The sequence below is a fragment of the Ursus arctos genome, unplaced genomic scaffold (genome assembly GCF_023065955.2).
Source record: "Ursus arctos isolate Adak ecotype North America unplaced genomic scaffold, UrsArc2.0 scaffold_4, whole genome shotgun sequence".
Classification (NCBI taxonomy): Eukaryota; Metazoa; Chordata; class Mammalia; order Carnivora; family Ursidae; genus Ursus; species Ursus arctos.
In genome coordinates this window covers 49,106,547-49,120,249 of record NW_026623056.1, presented here as the reverse complement: position 1 = coordinate 49,120,249, position 13,703 = coordinate 49,106,547, and the positions used below count along the sequence as shown (strand labels likewise).

General features: G+C 37.6%; 1 protein-coding gene across 50 annotated transcripts in view; it reads right to left on the bottom strand.

Annotated features, from left to right (window-relative positions):
• The window catches only part of ABI3BP (ABI family member 3 binding protein), a 235,006-nt gene that overhangs the window by 77,029 nt on the left and 144,274 nt on the right, over window positions 1-13,703 (bottom strand). For 28 of the 50 annotated variants that reach the window (XM_026492204.4, XM_044381625.3, XM_026492194.4 and 25 more), the window contains 12 exons: window positions 13,512-13,571; window positions 12,660-12,743; window positions 11,223-11,282; window positions 8,643-8,702; window positions 7,756-7,836; window positions 6,378-6,437; window positions 5,474-5,557; window positions 4,279-4,338; window positions 3,452-3,535; window positions 2,228-2,284; window positions 1,150-1,209; window positions 83-166 (listed from right to left, as the gene is read on the bottom strand). In XM_026492204.4, the coding sequence (XP_026347989.1) occupies window positions 83-166; window positions 1,150-1,209; window positions 2,228-2,284; window positions 3,452-3,535; window positions 4,279-4,338; window positions 5,474-5,557; window positions 6,378-6,437; window positions 7,756-7,836; window positions 8,643-8,702; window positions 11,223-11,282; window positions 12,660-12,743; window positions 13,512-13,571 (834 nt within the window). The remainder of the gene's footprint in view (window positions 1-82; window positions 167-1,149; window positions 1,210-2,227; window positions 2,285-3,451; window positions 3,536-4,278; window positions 4,339-5,473; window positions 5,558-6,377; window positions 6,438-7,755; window positions 7,837-8,642; window positions 8,703-11,222; window positions 11,283-12,659; window positions 12,744-13,511; window positions 13,572-13,703) is intronic. The other 22 variants (XM_026492233.4, XM_048215241.2, XM_057306717.1 and 19 more) reach the window with 5 other exon arrangements.

Below are 13,703 nucleotides of genomic sequence, written 5' to 3'. Positions count from 1 at the left end.
TTCCCATCAGAGGCATTTCCTTGAGACCCATGGGGACAGACTGCTAGGGTTCACCCATCAAACCATAGAATAACATATTTACCCTCTTTAGTCTGAGGTGCCTCAGGGCTTGATGTGGTTTTAGGTCTGGGACGTGGACGACGGGTTCGTTGTGCTGTTTTAGGAGCTAAAAGGGTGAAACTTCGGATTACTCCAGTGAAGGCGGTTTTGGAAATAAGGCTCTAGATTTTTTAAAATACATCATATTGCCTTGAAGTTCAAGGCATATGTATTTCAAGATTGAAATATTTTCTATTTTGTTAACTATTTTTTTAATCACTGAAGATTCTTGAGAGATAAAACTCACACACAAAAGAAGTCAAGGAGTGAGCAATCTCATAAATCTCTAGCTTCAAAAACAGGCAAAGAAAGACAATTATCATATGGTTTTACTCATTTATGGAACATAAGAAATAGCAAGAAGATCGGTAGGAGAAGGAAGGGAAGAATGAAGGGGGGTAAACAGAAGGGGGAATGAACCATGAGAGACTGTGGACTCTGGGAAACAAACTGAGGGCTTCAGAGGGGAGGGGGTGGGGGATTGGGATAGGCCGGTGATGGGTAGTAAGGAGGGCACGTATTGCATGGTGCACTGATTGTTATATGCAAATAATGAATCATGGAACATTGCATCAAAAATTGGGGTTGTACTGTATAGTGACTAATATAACAAAATAAAAATTATAAAAAAACAAAACAAGTAAGGACTCTAGCCATGCTCTAGGTAGGTTGTAGGTTCACACCAAGAAATAGAACTTTTCCAAAGAATCGATGATATCATCAGAATTGTTATGATTTGGTTGGTCAAGAGAAGACAGACATTACTGACTTTGAAACTCAGCTTTAAATTTGAGCCCTGTTTAGACAAAAGTACATGATACAAGTTCAAGATTACATGGTTGACAGATATTCCCAGGTTCATGCATAGCTTTTAAAAACAATAGATAACTTCTTTTAAGAGTTTTCAATGCCCTTAAGAGGGAAAAAATTACAGTTGAAGGACAGCAGAAGATGACAAGTTTTATAAAGCTGGTGACAGAGTGATTACCACGATAGAATGGGTTGATGATGTGCAGGAAAAAATTGTTGAGGAACGCAGAATATCATTACCTAATGTTGTTTCTGGAGCTTCCGTTCTAAGAGTGACGGGTTCAAGGACTGTAGGAAGAACTGGTCAAAACAATAAAATAAACCAAAGAGATATTAAAAATTCACTTGAAGACTAACTGCAAAAGTCAATTTTTAAACTTTAGGACTGACAGAAAAGAAAGATTTACTCTGAAGACTTGACCACACTGTGGCAAATACCCGTTCATCTCCTAAGACAGACACAGCGTTGTACTTTGTGAAATATCACTGATCAACAAGAAGTTCTACTGGATGTTTATCTGATTATTGTAACATGCAAAATTCTGCTCGACAAACTTCTGTACACATTTGTATATATTTATACTTTTCTAACTCTACTGGAAAAAGCATTTATCAATCTACTCGCACTTCTGCGCGAGTTGAGACAATTGCCTATTATTTAAATAATCATGGGTATAATGAGCTTAGTTATTTGAAAGCATGAGGATCAATACATAAAGCAGTGTGCTCATCAATGTTTCAAAGTAGTCCTTGACTCAAGAAAAGTTAAGAAACACTTAAACCCTCTTAGCAAAGAAGAAAGAATCATCCTACTCTATCATGAAAGCCTATCATTTAAACTTTCAAGACTTAGGCAGATTTAAAATTTTGACCATTAACTAAAACACCGTTTTTTTTAAACAATAGATCCATCAATATAGTCACACAGATCCTAATACGATAAAAAGTAATATGATGAAAGAACATGGTATTTCTGCAATCGATGAAGGATAAGCATTGCAAATAAGGGTTAGATGGAAATTTATGTTTGAGACAAAGCTTCAAGTAGTCAATGCTGTTTCGGCACATACACACGATCACGTGAGACAACAATGAACAAGTTACATGGCAATTTGATGTCCTGAAATTAGCATAGTCACGGTTTTCTTAAGTTTAACAGATGACTTGAGGTAGAGCTTAGCATAATTTCAAGATGAAGACTGCAATGGAAGACAAGAGAAGTTGTTAAAATGGTTTTAAGATGCGGTAGCAACTGTGGCTACAATGGTATGACAATGAGCAGGAAAAGCACTATTTGAAGGACACACATTGTCATTACCCACGATTTCTGGAGCTTTAGTTCTAAGAGGGCCAGGTTCAAGATCTGTAGTAGGAACTAATGAAAAGCAATGAAATAAATACTTGTGGTCAGCAAATTAAATCTAACCAGTATAACATTGCTTCAATACATGTATAGCAATTAAATTTTTTTCTGAAATTAAATACTTAAAGATTTGGTCACCCTATAACCAGGTAAACATTCTTTTAGGAAATAGTCAGTGATAGCCTACACAATCTGGTAAGCATCTCAAAGTCAACACAATATTCTCGTTTGAAAGGAGGCACAGAAAAGAACAAAGCGAAGTGAACCATGTTCATCTTGCTGAAAACTTGTAAGTAGAAATAGGCCGAGACCTCACATGATACAAAGGCATTGAACTAATTAGGATAAGCGACAACCACTCTGTGTGTGGTGCCCAGGAGAGCAGCTATCTGCTCTACACACAAAAATGTGGTACCCTATATATGTGGAAGAGGTTGCAGGAAAGACCACTACTGCTTCTAGGTTCAGATCCAAACTTCTGAGAACTTCAAGAACTTTCTTCAACTGTTCTTATGGACCCTTCCAAACTCAGCACTATCATTACCACTTAGAAGCAGTACTTCCCTTGTTCCAGGAGGCCTGTGCTCCCTGGTAGGCCTCAATACCTGTTTTCTTTTTGCCTCTGCTCAATTCTAAGATTTCCCACCTTCTTCCTAACCCCTCATTCCTGTCCTTCACAAATTTCTTTCTCCCTAAGCTCATTGATGCAAAAAAAAAAAATCTTGATTGGCACAGACACATTGCCATGGTCAAAGTCAAAACCTTTGACTATACTACAGACTGAGAAGTAAAAAAAAGCCACCTACATCTGTGATATCCTCACAGCTGTTGATGTAGCTCTTGGGGGGAAATGAAAGGGACTTAATATTTCTTGAAATAAAAATGATTGATTCTATTTAAGACATTTTGTCTTCTAGAGAAGTATGGAATGAAATAAGAGTAAATAAATACATATTAAAATAGAAGATCTTTATGCACAAAGCACAAGGAATCCAGTTGCCACAGATGTCTCCCCAAACAATGTTTTCCTTCACTAAGTCAATGGTCGGATCAGCGTAGATCATCTTGTGCCTTCACCAATACTGGGCTCACATGGGCTATCACCTCTACCATTGGCATCAAACCCAGACTCCCAATAGCTGCTAAGACTCACTCCTTTAACCAGAAACCCACAATTACCCAGTTTTGTTTGAGGTGCTTCAGAAGTCGGTGTAGTTTTATGTTTGGGATGTGGACGACGGGTCCGTTTTGATGTTTTAGGAGCTGAAGAAAGAAAACCTTTGGTTACTACAGAGTTGCATAGTTTAGAAGTTAAAGATAGCATGACAAATGACTCCAGGTTTTCTAAACTTACATTAGTAAATTTGCCTTATCAAACTTTTAATTTGAAACTTTTGCCCTTAATAGTATATATTCTTTTATAAATGCAAGCTCATTGAGAATGAGCCATACAGAATTAAGTTATTAATTCAAGAAGTGAAATAGTGTTCATATTTCTCTTCTATTGAACAAAAGGGGACTGAGGAAATATTATGGAGCAGCCATAGTCAGATACAAACTCTGTGACAGTTTACTAAGATAAGGTCATATAATTAACCAAATGTTTATCAAAGGACAGATATTAGAGAGTCAAAAAAAAAAAAAAGTAGAACTTCAGATGCAAAAAGAAACTTCCTGATACCATAACAGTCATTAGCATCAAAAGAACTGCTTTTTAAACCCAGCTTAACAAAACATGGTTAAAAAGCACATGAGGTGAGAGAACAATTTCGGATGGTTATTTGTACCACAGATGACCTGAGTTAGGTTTATGCTTGGCTCTCTTAAAAACAAGGAATAACTTGTCTTAAGAGTCAGAGTCCTCAAAACTTTTAGGATGAAGAATTTCATGGAGTGACAACAGAGGATGATGTAGCCCTTATGAAGTAAAAGAACCTGGAGTTACGATGTTGATGGAATGAGTCTGACAATCAGAAGGGAAGGTACTGAGGAGCATGTGTTATTACCTTGTGTTGTTACCCATGTCTCAGTTCTGAACACAACAGGTTCAAGGTCTGCAGTAGGAACTGACCAAAAGTATTAAAAAGAAACAAAATGATTGCTTAAAATTTTAAAAACCCTTAAAACATTTACTTCAAAATGAATCTTACTCATATACTTTCTAGAACTATGTAGCAACTTCTAAAAACTTTTCAACTAAAAAATTAGACCACTGATTTCCTAAAATTTGGCCATACCTCAGTGAGGTAACTCTTTCCTTATTCCTCCTTTGATGGTCTGATTCCAACTAATAAGGCAAAGTGGGATGTGTGGATATTACTAACAACTTTGGAAAGAAAGTGAGGCTGCAGCATGATGAACTCAGCAGGTTATCCCTTCATTCTGTGCAAAGAAGGAACATGCCTTCATGTGCAACAAAGAGCTTACTCATGTCCACTTGATCAAATCTGAACTGCTCCAGCAGATGCCTAAGAATCTCCACCATGAGAATCCATGGACCAATCACGATTCAGAACGATTTAACTATCACTGTCTAGCCAGACACCTTTTATATTAGTACTACAGTTAGACTGCCTCCTTTGGTTGGTCTCACTCATATCTACTCTTTCTGATTTTATTCCTACTTTTCTACTTATCCTGTACTATGGTGGTTTCAAGGCCCCACTTTATCATCTTTTCCAGATCTACATATTTATGTACCTAGCACATTCTGTTGATACCATCCAGAAATCAATCTTGATCTTGTCTTTGCATACATGCTAATGCCATCTCCTATCTTATTTACAAAGGCTTTTGTTCTCAGCTTTCTTGCAGGTTTGAGGACGAAAACATGTCTCCCACACCAAATTTATACCCACAAAAGTGCTAATATGACCCGGGGATACTGAAGATACCATTGTTAATTTGAACTGAATACATCTAATTTTTCTAAAGAAGTTTAATTTTCAAGACATAGATGGAAATTAATAATATGCACAGTGACAGAGAAGATTTCACTCAGGAAGCATGAGGCATTCAGTTTCCCCACAGATTTCCCCCTACTGTGCTCCTCTTGCCCCCTCTACAGTGGGAACTGCTGTTTAACACAAGTTATACCTTTACTTTTTATGGAGCCTATTCGTTACTTCCAAACATTGGAATTACTTTTGAGACCCTGCTGAGTTAGTCTGCTGAAACTCTAAACCAGGAACACTTGTTTACCTGGTTTGGACTCAGATGCTTCAAGACTTGGTGTGGTTTTTGGTCTGGGACGTGGACGACGTGTCTTTTGTGATGTTTTGGAGGCTGAAGGAAGAAGTTCTAGAGTTACTACACAACTACATTACCTCTGTTCTGGAAGCAATGAGAGGTGAAAATATTGATTCCAGATTTTCTACAACTCGTTAGACATGTGCCTTTCTGGTTTGAGATTTTTGTCATGTATACTTCTTATATAATTTCTTTTACCATAGAAGATTCTTTGAAGAAAAAAAAATCACTTTTTAATTCAAGAAATAAAGATTAGTAAGTACAATCAAAGTGTCATACAGCAGGTTGACTAGGCAACAGACAGGTTAAGAACCACTGTCAAATTTTAATGTATTATGAAGGATGGTCATATTAAATCTGAGATTTATAATTCAATTTTTCCATCTTTCCACACTTTCTATGTAACTACTAAAACAAGAATACATCATTACCTAAGTAGAAACAAAACAAAACAATATCACACAAATAGAAAAAAAAAAGTTAGAAACATAGATGTGGGATAAATGGATCCTCTTGGCTCCAAGATAGCTATTATTTGGCTTTATCTGCCTAGAGAAGTGGCAGAAACCCATAGTGTCTGAAAACCAGTTTGTTTTTTTAACCAGCAATACTACTTAAATAAAACACAAAATAATGTGAAAATTTTCAAATAGGTTACATGGCAAATAAATGTCCTGAAGTACGTTCATATATGACTGGTTCTCTTAAAAATGGCAGACAGTTTTAAGAGTTTTCATAATTTTAAGAATGTAAATGAATGTCCAAAAAGAATGACACATGGTCACATAAAGCAAGGTGAAACTCTGGGTTTGACAAAAGCAGAGTAAGCCTTGTTGAAAAGATAATATATTATTACCTAATGTTGTTCCTGGGGTCTCAGGTCTAAGAGTGACAGGTTCAAGAACTGTAGCAGGAACTGCCCCCAAAATACAGTAAACCAAAGAAATTTTAAAACACATGAAAAATCAGAACATTTATATCTAAACAAATCTACTTGTGTATCAATCCTTCTACAAAAACAAAGAAAAAAAATCAACCTCCTAACTGAAGGAATGAGTAGATGATTGATCTTTGAAGATTTGGCCAAAGTATAGTCATGGTCTTAGGCTTAGCCTTTGAACTATCGTCTTAAAAGAGTCAACATGAAATTCTCCTAGGTTTTAGCCAATGGATTCTGAAATGGAAAACTCTGCACTAGAAAATATTCTTATTCATTTACCTAACATACACTTAGAAATTGTCTTTTAAAAAATCTGATCAATCTGTATTTCTACAGAAGCTGAAAATGTGCACTTACTATGTTTAAGTAAACATGGATATAATAAACAGTTAATAAGTTTGAAACAGATATAAAAGTTAATCATTGAAGTGGACTACGTTGCTCATGCTGAGAATTCTTCTATGGAAAGAGTCTGAGAACTCTATCCAAACCATGGCACATAAAAGAGCTGAATAAAGATGGTCACTCGGTCTGTAATACTCAGTAGATCATCTGTCTGGCTGAAGCCCAGATAGAGAAATTAAAGACAGTTGATGTCTCTGTGTCAAATCTAAGCTCCTGAATTAGGTCCTCAAAATTCTCTTTCAGTTGGCCGTCTGGGTTATTCCAAATGCAGCATCAGCAATAACCTTGTTTTGGCCATCGGGAAGTAGGACAGTCTGTTTTAGGCACACTGGACTGCCATTGTGGCTAACTCCCTACCACCTTACATGTCTAGCCGTTCTGCCTTGGTTCACTTTTCCCTCCATTCATTGAAATCCTGTAGTAGGCCCAAGGTCCAAGTCTAGGCGACCTTGATCTTTTCCTTTGCAAGGTCAATATTTAACGTATCATGCAAACATATACCCAACTCTACTCTTTTAGAAAGTCTCCCACAGCTGGCATATCACCCCACAATTGCCCATATTGGACCAGAAATATTCAAGGAATTGAATTTTTTGTTTACTTGAACTGAATATATTGGCTCTGCTAAAGAACCTTTATCATTAAAATTTGAATGGAAGTTGATAGCAAGAAATATACTAAGTGCATATCAAAGACGACATAGATTAAGATATTCTGGCACCAAATATATCACAGCCGGTCACATTCTCCAGCACCTGGGCAAAGTAGACATTCCTGACCATGCCTCATGACCTCACACCTAGAGCCACTAACAGCTTGGCACTGTTTTGGGTTTCCACTAGGATAGACTACTTGGGCTCACCCTTAAACCAAGGAATCACACATTTACCGGATTTGGTCTGAGGTACTTGAGGGCTTGGTGTGGTTTTAGGTCTGGGACGTGGACGACGGGGTCTTTGTGGTGTAGTAGCTGAAGAAAGAAAAGCTTTGTGTTACTCTAGGTCCTAAGGCTCTGGATTCTGAAGAGAGGTTTTTCCAAGAGTTGTTAGATTTTCAAAAGTTACAGGAAATTTCTTGTAATTTAATATTTTAAATCCTTTTATGCCAATGTGTCTTCTTTTTTCATTGATGGTACTTTGGGGGCAAACTCATGTATACAGTGAGTTGTTCATTCAAGGCATGAAGATTAGCACTTAAAATTAAACACTTGCAGAATTTCCTCATTGGGGAAAAAATGAGAAGGAGGGCTCAACGCTGGTGCAAGGGAGTGGTAGTTAGGGTCACACTGAGGAAAAGGCTTATAATTTAAAATTTTGGATTTAGGTAATTTCTTATTTGTCAAGTTAGTAATAAAACATGTCATTGCTTAAAACACCAACAAAGAAGCATACCATGCAAATAGTTTTTTTTAAAAACTTAGCAACCTAGACATGCAAATGAGCATAAGAATAAGCTGATCAGCCTAGATAAGAAACAGATCCCAATTTGTTTTTAAACTTGGCTTTAACACAGAATGCTGTTCAAGGAAGCACGAGATAACATGACAATGTCAAACGTACCAAATGGCAGCAATGTTTTGAATTAAGCTAATGTCTGCTCTCATAAAAACAACAGGAAACTTGTTTTTAAGAGGCTTCAAGATTCTTCGGATGAAGTGACTGAATGGCAACAGAGGATGATGTCTGTCTCATGAAAGAGGAAAAGCCAGGCGATGGAGACTGAGTGGAATGGACAATGAGCAGCAAAACCATTTGGCGAATTGCACAGAACCATTACCTAATGTTGTCCCAGATGTCTCAGTTCTAAGAGTAACAGGTTCAAGGTCTGTAACAGGAACTGAAGTAATAAAATAAGCAAAAGAGGTTTTTAAAAAATGTATAAGGAGCTATGAAATTCACTTCAAAATATATTTTGCCAGTGTAACATTTCATCTAGAATTATTACTTTATTCTAGATGAAGTGGACTGCGGAGTGAACCGTGTCTCCCCCAAATTCCTATGTTGAAGCCTTAACTCCCAAATGTGACTGTATTTGGAGATAGGGGTTTTGAAGAGGGAATTAAGTTAAATGGGGTTGCAAGAGTAGGTCCCTAATCCAGTATGACTGATGACCTTATAAGAATAGAGACACACACAAGGGATGCTCACACACAGAGGAAAGGCCATGTGAGGACAGAGCCAATGAGGCCATCTACAAGCCAAGGAGAAAGGCCACAGGAGACATTAAAACTGCTGATACCATCATCTTTAATTTCCAGCCTCCAGAGCTGTGCGAAATCAATTTCTATTGTTTAAGCCACCCAGTCCATGTCGTTATGGCAGCCTTAGCAAGCTAATACTAAGGGAAACCAATTGTTTTGTCCAGATGTGGCTAAACTATAGTTCAGGACATCATCTCATGAGATAGTCATTACTTGTGGTCTCTATTCAGCACCACAAGAGGGAAACAGTTCTACTGGTTAGTGCTTGATTATTTGCATCTAATGTGGTAGACTCTAGAACATTTTTAGGCTTTTACTTAAATACTTTCCTAACCATCTTGAAAAGCATATAAATGACTAACTTGCGCTTTAGTGGGTGCTGAATAAAGAAAACATCTACTATGTTTATCAGATTATGGTTGCGACCATTACATAAGTAACCAAAAATGGCTATGATGACCTTGCTGAGAACTCAGCTTTGGAAAGATCTTGTGACTTGTGTCCAAAGAAAGGTACTCAAGAGGACTGGGTAAGGGGCACCCACTCTGTGGCATCCAGTAAAGAAAGGATTTATGATGCTTGTGAGAACAACATTGGACTCCTGAGTGGAATACTCAAGCCCGCCTTCAATTTCTTGTGGCATTATCCAAATGAAGAATCACCAATAAGAGGTTTTGACTGACACTTCAAAGAAGCAGAACCTTTGTTCCTCTGGTTCCCTCTATACATATCCTATTTTTTGTCATCTTTGTTCTCACCTGTCCACTTATACAAATTCTGATGTGATGTCAAGACTTAAACTCCTTCCCTGATATACTGAAGTCCAAAATGATGCTTCAGTTCTTTAAGACTTTATATGATGAGTCTAACAGTTGATGTTGAAATACCCCCCAAAATCTTCAATTTGCAAAAACACCCTGCCTTATTTTCCTTCTGTGGGCTTTTTATGCAGAAAACGGTTCTGTGTTCAACTAGCCTGAAGATAAGGTAAAATGTGTGTCCTCCTACCCTGAACTAGAGGAAAAATTATGTACCTTCCAAACATGTACTTCTTGCCAACCCTGAAGGGGGAAGGACTCTTCACGATTCCCTCACTAGAGGGTATGTGGGTTTACACTTTCAATCCGTAATAGGCTCTCAGTCTCCTGAAACCAAGGACTGAGCTTTCATCTGGTATAGTCCCAGGTTCATCTGGGCTTGGAATGGTCTCAAGTTTGGTTTGTGAATGAAGTGTCCATTGGGATGTTTTTGGAAGTGGAAAAAGGTAACATTTAGTTACTTTAAAGTTTATGGTTCTGCAAATTATGAGCTTTAAAAAAATTCTTTGTTTTCTACAGCTTGACATATTTTTTTGAGTTTCATAAAATATAGGTTTCTAGTGTGAAAAATTTGCCCCTACTATGCTACTGTATCTTCTTCTGTTATTGATACATTGGGGGCAAAATTGACATAAAAACGAAGTTATTAATTCAGAGAGTCAAGATGGGTATTTTTTATCATATTTTTTTAAGATTTTATTTTTTAAAGTATTCTCTACACCTAATGTGGGGCTCAAACCTGTGACCCCAAGATCAAGAGTCACACACACCACTGACTGAGCCAGGCAGGCACCCCTTTATTATATTCTCCTAGAGTCCCCGGACTGCATTATAAAGGTTAAGAATCATTTCTAAACTATGGTGGAGAGTAAGGGGTGGTCAGATTCACCCTAAGGATGGGGCTTACTATTTAAACTTATTATCCTTGGCCACATTATCTGTCAGACAATTTACTAAGAACATATTACTCAAAAGTTAACAAAAACACAGGCAGATAAAAAAGGTCTATGTACAACGGATATATTAAGAAACTTCCCTGTCACAGCTTGGTTAGCATAGAGCAGGATCAGGTGCTCACATGAATAAATGAAATTTGCCTTAACAGGTAATTCAGATTAATCTGAAAATAGAAGGCGGCATGAAAAAATTTTTAAGTAAGTTCCTGGGCAGGAAGCTATCCCAAACTAGATTCAGGCATGAATCTCCTAAGAACAAGCACTAATTTGTTTTATGCGTGTTCAACTCAAAATATAAAGAAGGAAAGTGAATGGCAACGAGTGGACTCTGTTCGACAATGAGCAGAAAAAGCTCTTGCTGGAGGTCAGAAAGTGGCATTACCAAATGCAGTCCCTGGAGCCTCTTTCATAGGAGTGACCGGTTCAAGGACTACAGCAGGAACTGACCAAAAATAAAAAATAAAAATAAAAAAATGAAATGTTAAAACTTTTATACAGTCTCGGAACTGCAGAAATAATTGTACCTAAGTAGTAATGCATCTAGAGTACAAAGGAAAAACTATTAACTTTCTGAGCTGAGGGATATGGAGTCTCTCTGCACTTGGGTACCAATTTATCACTTAGTAGGGGTTATCTTTGTAGTAGACAGTTGTCCCTGTGAAGTGCCCCTGAAGTGTCTCACTCTTTCATGATCCTAACGGAAGTAATGTACCAAAATAGACCATTCCAATCTTGCTGAAAACTCTTCTTTGGAAAGAGACAACAAACTTTGCGTAACAGGATTAGGCTTTTAGGATTAGGATGGGGCCCTTAAGAGAGCAGGATAAGGGACAGGCACCCAGTCTGAGCTATAGCAGGGTAAACAGGGAAAGCATGATCATATACAGATGCCGATGATTCTTACGTGAAATTCAAACTCCTAAGTCCAACATTCAAAACACCTTTTCAACTGGTCCTTTGGGCCCATTTAGCTGTAGCAGCCTCAATGAAATGTTCTGATCAACACTTAGAAGCCTGACAGACTCAACTACTCAGAAAAGCCTCTGCCTCCCTTCACTGGCCCTCCACACATGTCCTTCTTTTCTGTACTTCTCCATCCTCCTTCTCCCCAGTCATCCAAATCTACAGTGATTTCAACACTCAACCCTTCCTAACTACTGGCCAACCCTGGTTATAGTTTCTTTAAAACAAGGGTTGACAAATTATAGCCCACAGGCCAAATCTCACCTATGGCTTATTTTCATACAGCCCATGAGAGCCAAGAATGATTTTTTCCCCATTTTTTAAGTGGTTATAAAAGAAAAAAAGAAAACTATGCAAAATATGCTCACAAAGTCCCAAATATTGACTATCTAGACCTTTATAGAAAATGTTTGCCAACTCCTGCCCTAGACCTCCATTATGACTTAACTTTGTAGTTAACAAGACATAATCTCTACGTCTGAAACCAATAATACATGTTCATTAATTGAATTCAAATTTTTTTAAAATGGAAAAAAATGGGAAAAAAATGAGGTACTAACAATAGTGCCTGCCACATAACAACAAACCTTTCCTATTTACCCATACATTCGTTCTGTAAGTATTTCATCCTCCCACATATGTTCAATAGTTAAAGGATGGATAGAATTGAATGAGAAATCAAACGCTTAGAGAGAAGATTCTACTTCACAAGCGTAACAAATTCAGCTACCACCCAAAGCCCTCCGACCATGTTCTCACTGGCCACTCTGGAGTAGAAGCAGCTGCTAACCCTGACTTGCTCCTTCGCTTTCTCTGGACCCCACTGGATGGGCTTAACCAGGAGCTACCCATTTACCCAGGTCGGTCTGAAGTGCTTCAGGACTCCCTGTGGTTTCAGGTTTGGGCTGTGGATGACGAGTTTGTTGAGGCACTTTGGGAGCTGAAGGAAGAAAACCTCAGGTTAACAGAGTGTTCTCAGTGCTAGAAGCTGGGGATAGGAGTACACAATTTGTCTCCATTTCAATAACTGCCTCTTTATGTCATTTACACTACTCTGAAAGACAAAAGTCACACAGAAGCATGAGTTTATACATCAAAGATAGTCTCAAAGGGATCTCTAAATGAAAAAAGTTCCAAAACTTTACTGAATTATGGTGGTGGAGAAGGTGTAGAGTAAATTTAAACTAATGATGGCCTTTACATTTATTAGAGTTGAGTGCATTTCCTATGTCACTCTTTACTGAAAGAAGACCACATCATTATCTAAAATGGCAAAACAAAAACAAAATCATGCACAAAATTAAAATATAGGAATTTAGATCTGCACAAGAATTATGTCACACTGTAACAGCTGTGACAATACTCGGCTTAAATCAAGGATAGATACCCTCACCCCAACCCCCATGTTTGAAACTCAGACACAAAAAATGTGATTAACAGGTTACATGGAGGTGAGATGCCATAAATTCAAATGCATTACATTGCAGACATATATACTAGACTAAGTTCGTACTATTTTTTAAAAGTTTGAAAACTTTTTAAAACGAATGAGTGGTTTTAATAGTCATCAATATACTAAGAAGTAACTGAATGACAATAGAAGACGACATGTGAGTCCTGTGAAGAAGCAGCTGTGGTTATGAAGGTGATGAAATGGGTTTCAAATGAGCAGGAAAAGCAGATGCTGATGGACATAATGAGTCATTACCTAGTGTGGTCACGGGAGCCTCGGTTCTAAGTATAACTGGTTCAAAGACGGTGGTAGGAACTGCCCAAAATCAATGAGAGAAACCAAAGAGATTTTTGTGAATGCAAGAAATGTCAGGAAATCCATTTTACCAGTAAAAATAATGCTTCTAAGTCTTCTAAGGGGGAAAGAGCAGGAAAAGATGGCTTACAC